Source organism: Lytechinus pictus, chromosome 14, assembly GCF_037042905.1.
Source record: "Lytechinus pictus isolate F3 Inbred chromosome 14, Lp3.0, whole genome shotgun sequence".
NCBI classification, from domain to species: Eukaryota; Metazoa; Echinodermata; class Echinoidea; order Temnopleuroida; family Toxopneustidae; genus Lytechinus; species Lytechinus pictus.
This window is the reverse complement of record NC_087258.1, coordinates 5,204,423-5,225,344: the sequence shown is the minus strand read 5'-3', so window position 1 is coordinate 5,225,344 and position 20,922 is coordinate 5,204,423. Positions and strand designations below refer to the sequence as shown.

The 20,922-nt window shown below is 37.2% G+C and overlaps 1 protein-coding gene across 1 annotated transcript in view; it reads right to left on the bottom strand.

Annotated features, from left to right (window-relative positions):
* LOC129276324 (elongation factor 1-alpha 2-like) overlaps positions 1-20,922 on the bottom strand; it is a 37,294-nt gene that overhangs the window by 4,022 nt on the left and 12,350 nt on the right. The window contains exon 3 of the mRNA XM_054912713.2: positions 17,268-17,564. Coding sequence (XP_054768688.2) covers positions 17,268-17,564 — 297 coding nt within the window. The remainder of the gene's footprint in view (positions 1-17,267; positions 17,565-20,922) is intronic.

Genomic DNA, 20,922 nt, shown 5'->3' with positions numbered 1-20,922 from the left:
TCAGCCAAAAACCCTCCTCATAGTGATACATTCGTGGTGTTATACTCTGCGTTTTACACAAGTCAACACAGCTTGATAAAGCACGGTTAGTATTTTTCAGATTTTAAAGTTTTTTTTAAGAAATCTAATCAATGATCATTTTGATGCCATAAAAAAATATTTTCGGCATCTCATACACACTTTTTAGGCATGTGAGAACCATAAACCAACATTCACTCTGGTCAATCTTAAAGTAGCACATAACACATAATGTATATACTACACATTGTTTGGCGTAATTTGTCTTTTCACAGATGGGTTTTGAGTAGCCAATCAAAATTTGGTATCAAGGTGACGTCACATCGGATTTAAATTATGTTCAGTCGATTATACGCCCAAAATTACCAATATGAAACATGTTTAAGTAAAAATCTAACTCGGAATATAATTTTGGCGCACTTTCAACTCATTCTGGCCCACTGTGCGTCGATTTGCCAGCAGTTTTTTACATGTAGCCGATAGACAAAGCCTATTCATCTTTAAGTGGTTTCAAATAATAAAAGTGACTTTACCATATAGCAGAAATGCCTTTTTGCCTGAATAGGGGGAAGGGGGGTAAAAAAACTGTGATTTTGTTTCAATAAAGGGGGGGGGGATAGGCAAAAAGGGTGGGGAGGCTTCGGGAACCCCTGAGGGGGTAGGCTTTGCTGAGCCAGCACTTATTTGTATGTAGCTGATAGAGGAAAATCTCATTTTGTTATCTCCAAGTGGTTACAAAACAATAATAGTGGTCTACAATGGGGGAAACGCCTTTTCTTGTACCTCAATGGGGCTCCAAAATGGCGAATTTGTCAAGAAATGCGCAAAATACGCAAAAGGGGTGGGGTGATTTCGGCAGTCCCCTGAGGGATGTAGGCTTCAATATGCCAGCACTTCTTTAAACGAAGCAGATAGAGGAAAGGCTACTCTTTCGTTTCCAAGTGTTTTTTAAACACTGAAAGTTACAAAAACACCTTTTTGCCTCAATGAGGGCTCTGGATTTATAGATTTTTCCATAAATTGGCAAAATATGGAAAAGGGGTGAGCGACTTTGTCAAACCCGTAGGGGATAGGCTTTGCTGTGCCAGCACTTCTTCTCTATATTCAGCTGATCGAGGAATATCAAAAGTGGTCTACTGCAAAGGGGAAACGCCTCTTGCCTCAATGGGGCTAAAAATTGCAAATTTTCCAAGAAATGGGCATAATATGAAAAAGGGATGGTAACTTCGGCAGACCCCCGAGGGTGTAGGATTTGCTGTGCCATCACTTCTTTATAAGTAAAGCCTACTCTTTTGCCTCCAAGTGATTTTAAGACAATAAAAGCTGTTTTTCTCTGTAGCAAAGACACAACTTTGTCACATTGCGGGCTCCAAAAAGAACGATACTTTTAATAGTTAAGCTACGGATAAGGGGGTGCCTTCGACGGGCTATTGCGGGACAATGCTTTAATGTTCTCAAACACTTCCTCTAACTTTGACAAGAGATTTATTAACATAAAAGTTACTTTAATAATATGTAGAAACGCCCTATCTAGCCCTACCAATCTAAGTAATATACACCTTTCAATGGCTATACGCACATCACAATGTATTTATGCGTGTTAGTCACACCAACAAAGGCGAGGCAAGACCGATTTAATCTATTGTACTCTTTAACCCTAAAATGGCTGGGCTATTTCAGATCTAATGAGGACGGGGGGGGGGGGCATGATGCCCCATATTATGCCCTCCCCCCCCCCCCCTCTGATCTCGGCCGCCGTTCGTACGATCGCGCCTAAATTCGGCACGCAAGTTCCTTGCCACATAAACTACAAGATAGTATAAACACAAATCTGAAAATAATTATTTTTTATTTATTATGAATAAAATATGCAAATTTATTCATGAAAAACATTATTTGCATATTTAACACCAAATTTCACTTCAAATTTTCTCTTTTTTTGCAGATCTCATCTTTGAAATCAGATTTAAAGGTTGCCACAAAGAAAAATTGCAAAAACCAATTTTTCCCATATGTATTTTCTTGTTTTTTTTTCATCTTTTGTTTTTCATTGGTTTTTTAATGGAAATTATTACAGACCATTTAACAGCTAAACTAAACCCTAAACCAATTAAGCAGACCAATTAGAACGAAAAATAATCACCCTTATATGAATTTCATCTCCCATAGACTTTGTACACAAAGTATAAAAATGCGCCATTTTCGGCATGACATTGTCTTGTAAAAAGTCACGTGACGTCGCGATGCTATACCCGTATGTCGCGAACTTGGTCTCAATAGCTGCACAAGACTTCCCAAAAAAAAGTCATAAAATTTTGCGGCGCTAACTTGTGCGTTTCGGAAATATCGCGCGAAGCGTCGAGGGGGGAACATGCCCCCCCCCCCCAGTCCTTTTAGGATTAAAGGCATGCCAGCGATTGCGTTGTAGTCGTCATCAGAGGTGTGACTTAGACACGGAGGTTGGTTTTTGGTGTCACTTTATTGCAATATCGAGTAATACACTCGGATGTATTTGCCCTTAATCTAAGCAAGTTAAGACATTAATACCGTCATTAAGCATATCAATATTTTTCGTTGATATATCCCCTTTCTTGTCTAATGCTGATATTTTGCATTAGTTGTTGATGCTAATCGTAAAACAGAAAGATTTCAACGCACATGCAGATTTTTGACCGAAAACATGGACATTTTGGCATAAATTCTCACATTTTTCGAAAAAATATTAACCGGACAGTCTCGAAACGACTGTTATCGATTTATTATACAGTGCGTTCCAAAAAAAACTATACACTTTTGAAATGGCTGCCAAATAAAAAAAAATATATCGCTTTGGGGGGAAGGAGCCAATAAAGCCAACTTTCAAATGACACGAAAAAGTTAGAAAACTCTTCATGCTTGAGCGAGCAGTGCCCACGGAAACAAAGGGTATGAAAATTAGGTTGGGCCGGAATTAGCTTTCCAATTTATGTCAGTTTTTGAGAGGCAAATCCTTTGGAACTTGCAAAGTTAAGGGCGTTGTGATAAATTAATAATCAACCGTGGCCAATTTGGCTGTTAAAGCAAATTTCATAAATTATTAAATTGAACTTAAATGCATTAGTGAACACAAATAACACTTTTTGGGGCAGCATTTCAAATTGGAATTCCTTGCTCAACGACTTTAAGGAATCCCCAAGCATCACTATTTTGAAACATAACCTTATAAAGATGCTTATTTGCCAATACTTTACGCAAACAAGTCAATCTACCATATAACTAAAACTACAACAAAAACTACTAAGAATTTTTATTTTACCTCCCTGGATACAACTTGCCTGCCGACCTCTTCCCGCACCTGCCATGCTCCTCTTTGCACCTCCAACTGCACATGCACCCCTCCTCTCTCCCTGTATTTGCCTATCTGTTTCTCCCTCATTATCACAATTATTGTGACCATATTATTTTTTTAATAATTACTATTATCATTTATTCTAATTTGTGTCACTCTTTCGTTGTTACCTTCGATATTTTGTATCGCCTCCTTTTAAACTGTCTTCCGTCTCTCTTTTATACTATACAGTGCGTATAAAAAGAACGGGACAGTTTTGAAAAGTCTATAAAAAATTGTGTCAAGTTATGACATCTAAATTTTGATGTTAATAGTTGCTCTGAAATCTTATCTTTAAAATGCCATTCAAAATACATTAATTTTGTTCATGCTTGAGCGAACACGAGACGTTTTTGTCGGGGGTTCAAAAAGAGCCTTGCGCCAAAATGACAGAAATTAGAAATTCGATGATCAGACTTCTTGCTAATCAGGAGACTTTTTTTTCCTTTTCATTATCTTTGCCACGATTTTCGAATTATGCTGTCAAATTTCATTTACAAATTTATTTATTTACTTGAATTATTTTGTTTTTTTCATTTGAACTTCTTTACCTTTGAACTTTCCTTCATAAATAAGAAAAGAAGACTTTTTGTCAACACAAGCAAGAAGATTTGCATTATTAATTGGGAAACCTTGTAATTATTCAAATCATTTTATTATGTGAAACGAATTATTTTATGGTACATTTAAAACATGAATCCCTATTCGGGGGGGGGGGGGTTGATTCCTTGGCCAAGTTTAATTATGTGCTTGACAGGACAAACAGGAAAGGATTCATGTCTTTCAATAGCAATGATGTATTGAGTCAATATTCAATTCTTTTCACTTTTTTTTATTAAAATATCAAATTTTGTGATAGATTTTGACATAATATTCAGAAAATAAATCATAGTTCACTTTTTATCTTTCCTTTTATTTCTTTTCCACGTTTTTTTTTTTTCTTCTTTTTTAAAGAGGGGGGGGGGGGAGCACCCCTCAGCCCTCGCCCATCTGCGTGCCACTGTTCAAAGGCACCATAAGCTTTGTAGCACACAATGAAAGGTTTTGAAAAAAATACACGCTCTCCCATACTTCGGTTGAATTTTTTTTGTTTTTGCTTGAAGAAGGAATATTCAAAGCTGAAGGAGAACATAATAAAAAGTAACAGGAATAGAACAATTCAAGCAAATTTACAGATGTGAAAATGAATTTTGACCGCATAAATCGAAAATTATGGCAAAGATAATGAAAGGGTTAAGAGGAAGTCTGCTGATTAGCAAAAAGTCCGATCATCATATTCATAATTTTATGTCACTTTGGCGCAAGCCTCCTTTTTAACCCCACACAAAAACATTCCGTGTTCACTCAAGCATGAACGAAACTAATTTTTTAGTGGCATTTGAAAGATAAGACTTCAGAGCACCTATTAACACTAAAATATATACATCATAATTTGAAACAAAATTATATAGACTTTTCAAATCTGTCCCGTATTTTTTTTTTTTTTTTTGATACGCACTGTAGTTTTGTAATGTTGCCTCTACGTATTGAAACTAATAAAGTTACAGGGGCTTGCCTCCCATACAAGCTTTGCTTTTCTTGGCAAGCCCCTCTGTTCTGTTTTATATTGGTCAAAGTTACTTTAGTTCGCATTAGATCTCATTGTTTATACCTTCTAATTCTTATGCATTATTCCGATTGATATTGTACTTTATATTTGACTATATATTGTTACTTTGATTTTGTTGTGCTGCGTGAACGGAAAATGAATAAATCTAAATCTAAACGTTATCATGTGGATCTCAGCAATGTGTTCATGGGAGTCGGGAGAATAGGGGATGAGATAAGACTTAATTGGGAGAAGTATGTTGATGGAATAAGGGTCAACAGAACATTTACCCCCCCCCCTCTCTCTCTCTCTCTCCCTCTCTTTCTCTCTCTCCTGCCCTTCCCTCCAGTTGACAATGGTTGAGCCACTGATTGTTATTGTCATGTACGCGTGAAGTCCAGAGCAGAATGTTGATCCAATGATAAATTTCATTAAATTGGGGCATCAACTTTTTTCTTATCAATCACTCAATCAGTAGCGGACCGTGACCCGGAGGAGACAAAGCATTGGGGGGGGGGGGGGCACTGCATTGTTTGTGAACAATGCCGTGCCCCCCCCCCCCAATGCTTTGTCTCCTCGGGGTCACGGTCCGCCACTGCATTCAATCAACAATTTATCAATAAATCAACTCATTCATCATGTTCAATGTGCAGCGTGATCAATCAAACATTCAGATTTTTCAATAAATTACTTCATAAATCATCATAATCAGTCAATTTCTTGGAAATCATTCAATGAAGAAAAAGTGACCATCAGCCACCGGTCACTTGGCAGTTAAGTTTTGAATAGAATAGAAATTAAGGTTAACTCTTATGCAGATGACACAACATTTCATATAAATGACATCAAGTCTCTTAAAATCATTATGTATATTTTGGATGAATTTAAGGTTTTTCAGGGCTTTGCATTAATCGAAATAAATCTGAAATTGTGGCACTTGGTTATTATAAAGCACATCCTCCAGAAATATCCTTTTCCGGATTAAGATTTTCTAATGGCCCATTTAGATTATTGGCAGTATATTTTTCACCTGACTTAAAATACATATTTGAATTGAATTTTATTCCAAAGCTTAAGAAAATAAAGAATGTTTTAAGAGTATGGAAAATGAGAAATTTATCCCCAATAGGGAAGATAACTATTTTGAAGTCACTCGGCCTTTCTCAAATCATATTTCTATTGTCTGTATTACCAAAACCTCCAGAAGATTTTTGAAAGAATTAGAACATTTAATGTAAGCTTTTATTTGGAATGAAAAACCGGATAAAATCAGTCGTCTTACAATTATTGGAGACTATAGTCAAGGTGGATTAAAAATGTTACATTTATAGTCCGGCAGCCCAGGAGGTTTATTCAACCGAAAGCCGGACAAGCAAATGACCCCATAGCTGGATGGCATAAACCCTGAAGTTTACAAAAAATGCATTGCTGCCGGGTTCTATCCGTGGTCTTCCCTCCGAAATGACGTAATATATGACGTCACTACAAAATGGCCCTATTTCACCATTTTTTTGACATTCTACACATAGCATGAAGTCAAGGGAGAATATCTCAGTCAAACCATGCTTTTTTTGTATGAAACTTTCAAAATATATTGTTCAAATAGTGCACGAGAGATATGAATAATTTCACGAACAGAAATTATTGTTTACGTATGCAAATTACGTAATGAAATTTGCATATCATTAGTTTGGGAGATTTCTTGCACCAAAAATTGTCGAAAATCGATTCAGAAATTTATTTTCTTTTTTAGTGTATTTTATTTGATATATTTCCTCTCAAGCATAATATCACTCTCTTTATCTATATCTCTACTTTTAGAAAATATATGCCAGTAATTAGTAATGACATTATAGACTGTGATTTCAGCCCCATTTTCAATATGATGCGCACATAGAAATCGTGCGTTTTTGGCCTATTTTTACCATATAGCCCCATCTAGCTGAGGTGTGCGAACGATATGCCTACTTTATTGATGTTTTCTGCATTTTGCATGATATTAAATCTTCCAAACAACACATTTTCATCTTCATTATGTCTCTGCTGATAAATAAATGATTTCAGCAAAGATTGATTGCCCACTGGGCAGTCTATAGGCTACGTTTTCAGTCTAGTTTTCAACAACGAACATATACCATGTATGACTGCATCGTTGTAGTCGAGTCGGATAAGGGGGTACCTGTGTAGGCCCTACCATCAAAATATTTTTCACTCAACGTTTTTGTATTTGCCTGAAGTGTCTAGTTAATTAATCTTGATGTTCCCTTTGCAAAATCGTGTCCAACGGGGTTCAAAATTGATATCTTTGGCGGCCCTCTTGGACTTTTTTTAATGAAAATCATTTTTTTTTTCATATTTTATTGCACAGAGTCTGACAATGGGACAATCTTAAATGGATACGCATTTTACTTAAATTGGATAGTAGAAATCGGTTGAAATTGTTTTCTGAATAGTCCGGTTTTGGAAAAAACAAGAATTCATCAAAAAAAATTGAACCAAAATAATCATGTGCATTGACATCTATGTGCTTAATCTTGCATGTTGATGTGCCTAACATGCAGAAATGCATGTAACGTGCTTAGCGATCGATAGAAAGGTATGTATTAATTGTATCATGTGTATGAGGGTAAAAGACGTTTTCTACACAAAGCAACTTTTATAATAATGAAATCTCCTGAAAAAGATAGAGGATCGAGGCATTGCTCTGCATTTTCATTTTGCATGCAATTACTCTCGGGCACCTTAAAGGAGAAATATATTGAAAATCGTAAAAATGGAGAATCATATATCAAATCAAAGGAGAAAATAAGGAGAACACGATGGTGTACATCATTTATCATGGAGACCGATGGAACTCAGTTAATTGATAGTTTAAAGTTCTCTCTCTGAATGCTTCAAACACGCAGAATTACGTCCGCGAAATTGGGGATTTTTTTATGACGTCACTTTCTGTACGAGAGGCGTGATTGGCTCTCCCACGTGAAGCTCCACTTGCATGCAAAACCTGTTGCGAGGGTACGTTTTCTCCACATTGTCACTGAATACTTCGATCACGAAATGAAAGAAAACCCAGAATTTTATCTAGATTTGGATTTTCAAATTGATGATTTTGAAGATGAAGAGAATGATGATGAAGTGAACAACAAAGTGACGTAGTTGGGGGTAAATTGGGGGAATCGATGATGAGGAGTCGGACAATTCAACTTGCAACACGATCACATGCCGATTCGCTACCAACTCATGCAGCTGCTAAGTGCGCGTGCCAAATTGAATTCACGAAAATGACTTACCACACTGTCCAGACAGAGTCTCTTACTTCTGTGACTATGAAGAAGGAAAATAATGATAAAACTGTACTTACAAATAAGTGAATGTAATCCGAACCTGAAGGCAAATGAACTCAACGAATAGCAGCAGATGATATGCACCGATGATACACTTAATGTGGCTGGGATAGATTGTCACTCGTTCTGTTAGATGTAATTTTTATCTCATTAACTTGACAAAATTACGAAACTCGGGGAATTATTTATCTATATAAAAATATAGTAACAGTTAAATTACGATAAAACGTTTTTTGAAGGAAGACGTTGAGGTAAATTAGAATTAGATGTAAAAGATCCCCAACATGCGTAGCTTGATTGAGAGCTGTGCAACACGTGCATAGATCTACTCTCTCAGCCAAGGCGAGCAAGCAATACGGCATGTTTGTGATTTTGATTACGATCACATATACGAGCTTTTAAAAGGTTTTATCGTAATTTAAAAAATAATACGAGATGTTACTATATTTTTATATAGATAAATAATTCCCCGAGTTTCGTAATTTTGTCAAATTAATGAGATAAAAATTACATCTAGTGACAATCTATCCCAGCCACATGAAGTTTATCGTCGGTGCATATCGTCTGCTGCTATTCGTTGAGTTGCCTTCAGGTTCGGATTACATTCACTTGTTGTAAGTACAGTTTTATCATTATTTTCCTTCTTCATAGTCACAGAGGTAAGAGACTCTGTCTGGACAGTGTGGTAATTCATTTTCATGAATTCAATTTGGCCCGCGCGGTGTAGCTAGCACTTAGCAGCTGCATGAGTTAGGTAGCGAATCGGCATGTGATCGTGTTGCAAGTTGAATTGTCCGACTCATCATCATCGGCATAATTCCCCCAATTTACCTCCAACTACGTCACTTTGTTGTTCATTTCATCATCATTCTCTTCATCTTCAAAATCACCAATTTTAAAATCCAAATCTAGATAAAATTCTGGGTTTTCTTTCATTTCGTGATCGAAGTATTCAGTGACAGTGTGGAGAAAACGTACCCTCCCAACAGGTTTTGCATGCAAGTGGAGCTTCACGTGGGAGAGCCAATCACGCATCTCGTACAGAGAGTGACGTCATCAAATTCAAGTCAATTCAGAGACCGATGCGAGGCATATTTCGGAGAGGCATTTTGAGCGTTTTTAATCGGCGATTTTCACCTTATGTATTATTTTCGTTATTTTTGAATGACCCACTGATAATCCCCACATCATTACCTTTCCATTGACATATAATAAGACCACATTCATAATCAATATAGTTCTCCTTTAAAGCATAGTCACACAAGAGCCAGTAGAAGGTTACATACCACACCCTTATCCGTAGCTTGGCTATTATGATATCGTGCTTTTCGGAGCCCCCAATGTGGCAAAATTTTGTTTTGGGTATGTATTTTTTCCTTCAAATCACTTAGAGACAAAAGAGTAGGCCTTTCTCTATCAGCTACATATAAAGAAGTTAGGGCATAGCAAAGCCTACCCCTCAGGGGGCTGCCAAAGTCACCAAATCCGTTTTTCGTACTTTGCCAATTTCTCGGAAAATTCGTCATTTTGGAGAACCATTGAGGCAAAAGGTGTTTCTGCCTTGCAGTAAAGCCCTTGTTTTTGTTTTGTAAGCACATAAAGATGACAAAGTATGATCTTCTTTATCAGTTACACAAAGATGTGGTAGCACACTGAAGCCTTCCCCCTTCAGGGGCTGCCGAACTCTTCCAACTTTTAAGTATATTTTCCCTCTTTATAGAAAAAATTGCAGTGTTTGAGTCCCCATTCAGGCAAAAGGGCATTTCTGCGAAATAGTAAAGCTAGTTTTGATTTTGGAAACCACTTGGAAATAAAAGAATAGGCTTTTTTCTATCAGCTACATGTAAAAAGAGTGCTGGCATATCGACTTCTACCTTCTTCAGAGGCTCCAAGATTTTCCCATATATGGGAAAAAAAAATATGGAAAAGGGGTGGGTGACTTTGGGAACCCCCAGAGGGGATTGGCTTTGCTGTGCAACCACTTACTAGCAGCAGATAGAAGAAAGTCTACTCATTTAATTCCACGTAGTTTCAAAAGAATAAAACTGGCTTTACTATATAGCAGAAAACATTTTTTGCCTCAATGGGGGCTCGAAAATAGCATATTTTCCCATAAATAGGTAAAATATGGAAAAGGGGTGGGGGATTTTGGCGACCCCCTAAGGGGGGTATGCTCCAATATGCCAACACTTCTTTATATGTAGCTGATAGAGGAAACTCTACTCTTTTGTCTCCATATAGTTTAAAAACAATAAAAAAGTGCCCTACTACATAGCAGCAACACTTTTTGCCTCAATGGGGGCTCGAAAATAGCATTTTCTCATAAATAGGTAAAATATGGAAAAGGGGTAGGTGATTTCGACGCCCCCTTAAGGGGGTATACTTCAATATGCTAGCACTTTTTTATATGTAGCAGATAGAGGAAACTCTACTCTTTTATCTCCATGTAGTTTCAAAAGAATGAGAGTGGCTTTATTCCCTATCAGAAACGTTTTTTGCCTCAATCGGGGCTCCAAATTAGCATATTTTCCCATAAATGTGTAAAATACGTAAAAAGGGTGGGTAACTTTGGCAGTCCCCAGAGGGGATAGGCTTTGCTGTACCAGCACTTCTTTGTAATTATGTAGCAGATAGAGAAAACTCTACTCTTTTATCCCGAAGTGGTAAACAACAATAAAAGTGACTTTTTTGCAAAGCAGAAACGTCTTTTCCCTTCAATGGGGCTCAAAAAATGTCGAATTTTCCAAGAAATGGGCAAAACACGAAAAAAGGATGGAAGACTCCGGCGGTCCCACAAAGGGGGGGGGGGGTAGGCTTTGCTGCGCCCTCATTTCTTTACAATGTAGATGATAGAGGAAAAAAATACTGTTACAAAGGTTGCTTTTTGGTGTCATTTCATCGCAATATCGAGTAATATATGGTATATTTGCCCTTTAACTAAGCAAATCAAGACATAGTTACATACTGTCATGAAGCGTTTCAGTGTTATCGGTATATTATATCCTCTTTCGTGTCGAATGCTGATATTGTGCAATAGTTGTTCATGTTAATGATTGAACAGATAGATATCAATGCACATGCAAATTTTTGACCAAAATCATGGCAATTTCGGGATAAATTTTATTTCAAAATATATTAGCTGTCCAGAAAACGAATTCAATCGATTTCTACTATCCGAATCAAAGTGAAATGCGTATTCATTTAAGATTGTCACACTCTGTGCAAAAGATATGAAAATAATTACTTTTCATTAAAAAATCCAAGAGGGCCGCCAAAGATATAAATTTTGAACCCCGTTGGACACGAGCTTGCAAAGGGAACATCAAGATTAATTAACTAGACACTTCAGGCAAATACAAAAACGTTGAGTGAAAAATATATTATGATGGTGCAAAGGAACTCCCATTTCCGACTTGACTACAATAATGCAGTCATACATGGTATAGGTTCATTGTTGAAAACTAGGCTGATAACGAAGCCTATAGACTGCCCAGTGGGCAATCGATCTTTGCTGAAATCATTTATTTATCAGCAGAGACATAATGAAGATGAAAATATGTTGTTTGGAAGATTTAATATCATGCAAAATGCAGGAAACATCAATAAAGTAGGCATATCGTTCGCACACCTCAGCTATATGGTGAAAATAGGCAAAAAACGCACGATTTCTATGTGCGCATCATATTGAAAAGGGGGCTGAAATCACAGTATATGATGTCATTTTCAATTACTGACATATATTTTCTAAAAGTGGAGATATAGATGAAGAGAATGATATTATGCTTGAGAGGAAATATATCAAATAAAATACACTAAAAAAGAAAATAAATTTCTGAATCGATTTTCGACAATTTTTATGCAAGAAATCTCCCAAACGAATGATATGCAAATTTCATTACGTAATTTGCATATGTAAACAATAATTTCTGTACGTGAAATTGTGCATATCTCTCATGCATTATTTGAACAATATATTTTGAAAGTTTCATACAAAACAAGCATGGTTTGACTGAGATATTATCCCTTGACTTCATGCTATGTGTAGAATGTCTAAAAAATGGTGAAATAGGGCCCTTTTGTAGTGACGTCATATATTACGTCATTTCGGAGGGAAGACCACGGATAGAACACGGCAGCAATGCATTTTTGTAAACGTCAGGGTCCATGCCATCCAGCTATGGGGTCATTTGCTTGTCCGGCTTTCGGTTGAATAAATCTCCTGGGCTGCCGGACTATTACCTTCTGTAATTTCTGACTTGAAAATTGCGTGGGTTAAACATTATATGTGCACAGAAAATAAAGGAAAATGGAAATGTTTTTTCGAACTCAACTTGGTCACCTTTGGAGGAGAATTGTTTTGGACATGTAATTTAAAATGCTATGATCCCAAAATATTACAAATAAAAAATCAATTCATTCGAGAAATTTTAATTACTTGGAGTCGTTTAACATTCTCTCCTAATTTATCTGATTTGAATATAAAGAATCAAGTGTTATGGAATAACTCATTGATCAAAGTAGATGGGAAAGTTATATATAAACAACTTTGGCTTAAAAATGAGATCATCAGTATTAAACATTTAATGGATGAACAAAACAATTTTCTCTCACATACAACTTTCTTACAAAAATACGAAATTTATTGTAATTTTCTTGAATATTTTTCATTGATTTCTGCAATACCCAATGAATGGAAACATTTTAGTCAACATCTTGTTGAGAGTAGAACAACTCAAGAAGATTTGTTGTAAAAAAAAAAATATTGTTTTTAAGGTATGCAAGTTTATCCATAGAATTTCTGTTGATAAAATCTTAAGGTCCCCTACTTCGCAATCAAAATGGGCATCCATTTTAAATGAACCGGTTAATAATTGGAACAGATTGTATATGATTCCCTTTAAATGCTGTCTTTCAACAAAACTCCGCTATACACACAAAAAACGAGAACTATTTTCCATGAGTAAAATAGTTTTTTACATAAAGAATTAAGTGCAAAAATTCGTAACGTATGTGTTTTTACTCGAGAATCTGGGTTTCTGTTACACCTGATCTTTTTTTCAAGGACATTACTTATTAACTACTTTTCTTGAGTATCCCTGTCAGTGAAAGTATGTAAAACAATCCGTACAAATGAGTTTTTCTTCAAGTTTGTAAGGTATGATAGCAGAACGGGTGAAAAAACTCACAGCCAGGTAAAGCGATAATCTGACGATTAACTGCGCTGAGAAAATGAGTAGTATATGACTCTTGTATGTGAGTTTTGGGGTGTTGAGATCATGCATCCAAGTAATTTTACTCGGATCTAGCGTTAATTGCTTGCGCGCACACGTGATACCGGCCAAATGTGCAGAGCATGAAGACTTTTCTGGTAAGTTCTACATGTCTTTTTATTTATTTTCCCCCTTTTCTTCTATAATTACTTTTCTTGACAATAATAGCTTAGACCTACATGTATGGGGCAAACATAAATGCTATTTATGGTGACAACAGGGTGCATTGATCTACATTCTCATCCATCCGAGGCTCACGCCTCTCGGTTTGGGTAACCACACACCAGCCTGTTGTTGCGCCGCTACCCCGGGGCCAGAAGGGAGTGAAGGCCAGTGTGCCGCTACGATTGCTGGAGTCATTTATGAGGAGGGCAAATAAGTGACATCGTCCATGATTTATGTAATCATGATTTATGTAATTCTGGCCCCGGGGTAGCGGCGCAACAACAGGCTGGTGTGTGGTTACCCAAACCGAGAGGCGTGAGCCTCGGATGGATGAGAATGTAGATCAATGCACCCTGTTGTCACCATAAATAGCATTTATGTTTGCCCCATACATGTAGGTCTAAGCTATTATTGTCAAGAAAAGTAATTATAGAAGAAAAGGGGGAAAATAAATAAAAAGACATGTAGAACTTACCAGAAAAGTCTTCATGCTCTGCACATTTGGCCGGTATCACGTGTGCGCGCAAGCAATTAACGCGAGATCCGAGTAAAATTACTTGGATGCATGATCTCAACACCCCAAAACTCACATACAAGAGTCATATACTACTCATTTTCTCAGCGCAGTTAATCGTCAGATTATCGCTAAAACTAATCAAGTGTGTAATATGCTCACATACTCAAAAAGTCAGTAAATATACTTTAAACATACTCATTACACTGGGTTAAGTTACTCATTAGATTGAGTTATTCAAATTTACTCACTTGATGTGTCACTATAGTGTCAAATGAAATATACTCGACAAGATGAGTTTTCAAAGTACCTTCATTGAGTGAAAGTACTCATCAAAGTATGTCGCTATAGTGTCAAAATTATTTTGACATTTGAGTACGATTACTAACACATGCAAGTTTCTGTTTTTTGTGTGTACTTTCAATATAAACTTTTCAATCGGATAATAGGGGTGAACAAACATCTTTACGATATTGGCTTGTCTGAATCTAATTTATGTACATTTTGTTCTTCCTCTGTTGAAAGTATTTCACATCTGTTTTGGGACTGCCCTGTAACTCAACAATATTTATTCAAAACTTTCAAACCTCTTATTTGAACAATGACGTGTATTTGAATAAGAATTTATTTTTGTTTGGTTGCCCTGACGCCCAATACTCTTTTGTAAACCGTTATATTCTTTACGCTAAATATTTTATTTTTTCAACACGTTGTAAGGGTGATCGGTTGTATTTTAGCTCTTTTAAGAACGTATTGAAACGCTATTGTGAAATTGAAAGGGTTCTCAGTCAAAAACATCATAATTTTGTTTTATCATTAGATAATAGTACGCATGTGCAGTTGTTGCAAACATGTTCGCTTCATGATTTTTTTTTTGTAAATTGAATTGCTTTCGTGTTTGATTTTGAATAAAATCTTTCTATGAAAGAAAAAAAAAGTTCAAAAGGACTAACCTCTCAAAAACTGCAAGGAAAATTCCTGCCCAGCCTAGCCGCCAAGCTTAGTCTCTCAGGAGGGGAGAAGTGGGTGGAGTAGAGATAGAGGGAGGGGTTGCTAAATGTTCTGTTGACCTTAATCCCATCAACGTACTTCACCAACTTGAGTCCTATCTTATTCCCTATTCTCCTGACTCATGAACACATTGCTGAGATCCCCATGATAAAGTCAAAATGCTGCACTAAAAATGATGATGATGATGATGATGATGGGTTCTTGTATATAGCGCCGGTATCCGCCTCAGCTGGGCGCTCAAAAATTGCAATTCATGATCACTCATGCATTAGCTTTCAATTGAATAATTCATGAAATTTTCTCAAACAACAAACTGATCACAATTGTTCATTAATTCATCACTAAACCCTCACCTTTGCAAGTTCCAAGCAAACAAACCTGAAAGAAATTGTAAGGCTAATTCCGGCCCAGTCTAATTTTCATACCCTTTGTTTCAGTGGGCATGCACTGCTCGCTCGAGCATGACTAGTTATCCAAATTTTTATGTGTCATTTGAAAGTTGACTTTATTGGCTTTCCATATATAAGTCTCCCCCACCGTGATATATTTGTTACTATTTGGTAGCCATTTCAAAAGTGTAGTTTTTTTTTTTTTTTTTTTTAGGGGGGGGTTACGCACTGTACAAATAAATAATGCATGCTCAATTTACAACATTTAAAAGCTACATCTATCCTGGATACTGCCGAGTGCGTTATAGTGGAAATGCACTGCACGCGATGTTTCTTTATAAGATAGGTGCCGCACTGTGCACGAGCAGCTGGCGGCGAGTGCTCAGTGCGCACCATCTGTATGAAGAAACCGAGCTTTCTCTGCATGTACTTTTACACACGATAGAGCAAGTGCATGCTTTGTTTTATGAAATAGCAACACAGAAACAAATTCTTAAAAAGTTACAGTACAGTTTTGTTTGACTTCTCCCGGGACTTCTCACTGTTTTCGTTGCACACCTTTTGCACTGCCGTGCAATGCACCCCAAAAAAGGTGGATGTCATGTGACGCGTATTGGCCAATCGCGATGCTTGAAATAATACACCTATTTTATGAAATATTTTAATCATATATAGTGACTTGCGTATTCATTTCAAGATTTTCCCATTATTTGCGCAAAAATATGAAGGATAAGGCATATCAATTAATTTTGGCAGCCATCTTAGATTTATGCAAATTAGATGCCTTTACCCTATTCGGCCGGAAAGTTTGGGACTTTTAGTACGTTGTACTAGGGACCTCACAGAAGTGCATTGTGGTGAAAAAAATTATGTTGCAATTTGTTCCAAGATTAGTCAAAATTTGGGCTAAAATAACTGGACTACAAGTTAGCTGCGGGCGCGGGAAGCCGATCGAGCTCGCCGCTCTGACCGGCTGAAGATCATGACGGGCGCTTTCTGGAGCGAGAAATCACGAGGGTGTTCGGAACAGGAAAAATGGGAATTTCCCTGGCTTTTTGAATTGGTGATGCTCTGGAACGGAAATTTAGACTGAAAATGGGGGTCTCAACCGCATCACATATACTGAGTACCCTCCCCCCCCCCCCCCCCCCCCGGTTTGAAAATTAAGCAAAGTCTCACAGCCGAAAATGGCGTATTTTCTTGCTTCAGTTGCCCCACTTGCATGAAATTACTTGACATCAAAGCGAGCGAGCAAAATTCGTATTATTTTGTTTTCATACAAACCTAATTCATCTGGAATGGGAAAAAAAATCTAAGTTCAAATTAAGGTTCCAAATTAAAATGCCAAATCAGAATACCGAATCAAAATTACAAATACAGATTCCAAATTAAAAATCCAAATTATTCTCTGGGGGGGGGCTTGGTCGTTCTCTTTTGCTCACCCCCCCCCCCCCCTTGAGGATCACATGCAAAATTTCCAAATTAAAAATCTAAATTATTGTCTGGGGAGGGGGTTGATCGTTTCGATCTTTTGCTCACCCCCCCCCCCCCTCCCCCTTGAGGATAACAGGTGAGATGGGAGATGTTACTGGCTGACTTACCTTTGGCGACTTCTCCATCATGTTATCACCATGCCATCCAGATATCGGCACGAAGGCGATCCTCTTTGGAACGTAGCCGACTTTCTTGATGAAAGTAGAGACATTTTTCACGATTTCATTGAAACGGCTTTCGCTGTACGCAGGCTCAGTGGAGTCCATCTTGTTAACAGCGACGATGAGCTGCTTCACACCTAGGGTATAACAGAGCAGGGCATGTTCACGTGTCTGCCCGTCTTTGGATATACCGGCTTCAAACTCGCCTGTACCAGCAGCCACAACCAAAACGGCACAATCAGCCTGTAATAGATGATGATAATAATTCAATTTAATTAATGATAGTAATAATAATGATAATAACAACAATAATGATTAGAAGAATAATAATTATCATCACCCGTATCAGACAAAATTCTGAGCTAGTAATCTTCAAAACCGTATTGCCCTAGATTTTCTGAATATCGGGAAGGGATAGGTATATATATATATATACCGTATGGGTACTAGTATTCAACCCGGCATAATTCAAAGATTTTGACATATTCCCCAAAATATCTAGAAATATGGAATTTATCTTAATTTCATACCTTTGTTATTTCCAGGGTAATCTGTTGTCAGTATTTTCTTTATCAATCTGTCGACTGTGTGCGCAGAGGATCGAATTATGCGGCGATGGCCTTTTGCACTGAATGGTACTATCAACCTAGTGAGGATTGATAGCAAATCTTAAAAAGGTCTAGATTGCTAAATTAGATCTAGATCTATGTAAGTCTCTGGCTTTGATTAATTCCCTGTTTGGTCTCATCTCAAATGGTCTAGTCCATAGTCGGATGGGACAAGGGCAGATTGAGAGACAGGACCATCTTTCATCACTAGGTTGAATACTAGTACCGACGGATTGAATACTAGTACCAAAAACCGTCGCCGTAAAATTCGATCGCCCGCGCACGCAGTTGACGGGTTGAAGAAAAAAATAACGGGAAAAGAATAACCAGCATTTGCTCTTTGAAATAAGACAGGTCTGAAACTCAGGTAAATTCCATATTTCTGTATATTTGAAGAAACTCTCCAAACAGGTTGAATACTAGTACCATTACGGTATATATATATATATATATATATATTTTTTTTTTTTACAAGTGCAAACCTAGTTACAAATAATGCGTATAGCATGTCCATTTATTTGAATTCTGGATAAAAGAGCATAGATGTCGAGGCCGGTGATCGAACCCCGGACTTACCATGTGTAGCCAGGCGCCTTAAACCACTCGACCACGGCACCTCCACTTGTTATATATTATTTTTTGCTCGGTCTCTATGGGCGTATTGACTTTGCATGCAGAGACAACGCAAAATATATACCTTAAGGTCAAGTCCACCCCAGCAAAAAGTTGATTTGAATAATAAGAGAAAAATCCAACAAGCATAACACTGAAAATTTCATCAAAATCGGATGTAAAATAAGAAAGTTATGACATTTTTAAGTTTCGCTTAATTTCACAAAACAATTATATGCACATCCTGTTCAGTATGCAAATGAGGGAACTGATGACATCACTCACTCACTATTTCTTTTGTATTTTATTATATGAAATATGAATTATTCTAATTTTCTCCACATTGTCCGATTAGACAAAGTTTTATTCCTCCCTGAACATGTGGTATTACCGTTGTTATAACATCTTACGGCTCAGTTAAGTTGGTCCTTAATGTCAAATTGGTGAAAATTGAAATATTGTATAATTCAAACAATAAAAAACAAAAGAAATAGTGAGTGATGGACATCATCGACTCTCTCATTTGCATGTCACTGAGTTGTGCATATAACTGTTTTGTGAAAAATATGCGAAAATTCAAAATGTCATAACTTTCTTATTTTACATCCGATTTTGATGAAATTTTCAGCACTATGCTAGTTTGATTTTTCTCTATTTATTCAAGTCATAATTTTCCTGGGGTGGACTTGACCTTTAGTATTTTCCCTGGTCTCACATCCGGGCATTTGAGGATGCGTAGAAGGAGATTCATAATGATCCGCGCAACAACAATGTACGTCATACATACCGTGTTTACACTTAATCGGCATTTGAATCGGCTTTTTCATAGCGTGTAAACGTTAGTAAGTTGCATCGGCTCGCGGTTGAGAACCGGCAATTTGCACCACCAAAGTAGTAGGTTCTGAACCGCGAGCCGATGCAGAATCGGTTTTTTTACTACGTGTAAACAGAAAGCCGATTCTGCATCGGCAATTTGTGCGCATTTCATTTACTTTACCATTGTGACGTAATTGTTAGCGCACTGATCCAGCGTTGTCTTTATTATGACGTATATTGTTGGTGTGCGTATCATTTCAGGTTTTTGTATCGGCTCGCGGTTCTGAACCGCGAGCTGTAACAACGTGTAAACGCAAACCAAAAGCCGATTCTGCATCGGCTTTTGGTTCTGAACCAAATGCCGATTAATACCGTGTTTACACGGCTCGCGGTTCAGAACCGTGAGCCGATTCAAAAGCCGATTAAGTGTAAATACGGTATAAGTGTAAACACGGTAAATAAAGACAACGCTGGATCCGGGCGCTGGATATGCGTCCTTAGGGACGCGATCTTATAATTACAAGTACTACCGTGTTTACACTTAATCGGCATTTGAATCGGCTCGCGGTTCTGAACCGCGAGCCGATTCAGCATCGGCTTTTTTATAGCGTGTAAACGCGAGTAACTTGAATCGGCTCGCGGTTCAGAACCGGCAATTTGCACCACCAAAGTAGTAGGTTCTGAACCGCGAGCCGATGCAGAATCGGCTTTTTTACTACGTGTAAACAGAAAGCCGATTCTGCACCGGCAATTTGTGCGCATTTCAATTACTTTACCATTGTGACGTAATTGTTAGCGCACTGATCCAGCGTTGTCTTTATTATGACGTATATTGTAGGTATGCGTATCATTTCAAGTTTTTGCATCGGCTCGCGGTTCTGAACCGCGAGCTGTAACAACGTGTAAACGCAATCCAAATGCCGATTCTGCATCGGCATTTGGTTCAGAACCAAATGCCGATTAAGTGTAAACACGGTATACGTCATAATAGAGCCTGGCCCCTGGTATAAACAGATAAGATACGCTAAGATTGATTTTATTTATACACGGTTAAAACGCCCAAACAGTTCACAGACTGATTTCCAATGGGGCCGTGTGGAATATAATATACAAGTAAACATTTTAAAACAATGTTCAACGATCAATTATATGGAAAAAAAATATAATAACCTAAACAGAAGCATCAATGAAAATTACAAAGGAATCATGGAAAGGTGAAGAGGAGGGGAGGAGAAGAAAAAAGGAAGAAGAAGAAGGGAAAAGGGAGAAGGAGAAGAAAAGAACAACGGATAAGAAAACAGAAGAAGAAAAGAAGAAAAAGAATAATAACATGAATAATGATAATATGTAGAAGACGAAGAAAAACATCAATAATATACAAAATGAAATATCTATCGGTAATTCGAACAAAGCGGTGCATACAAGATAATAGCAAATGTGAACATGAAAAGTAAAATGTCAAAGTAAATTCTTGTTTCTATAATGGACAATCGAGCACAAGAAAATTAATACATGATTTATCAATGTTAAAAGCTAAACACATAAAAATGACTGGAAAATTTATG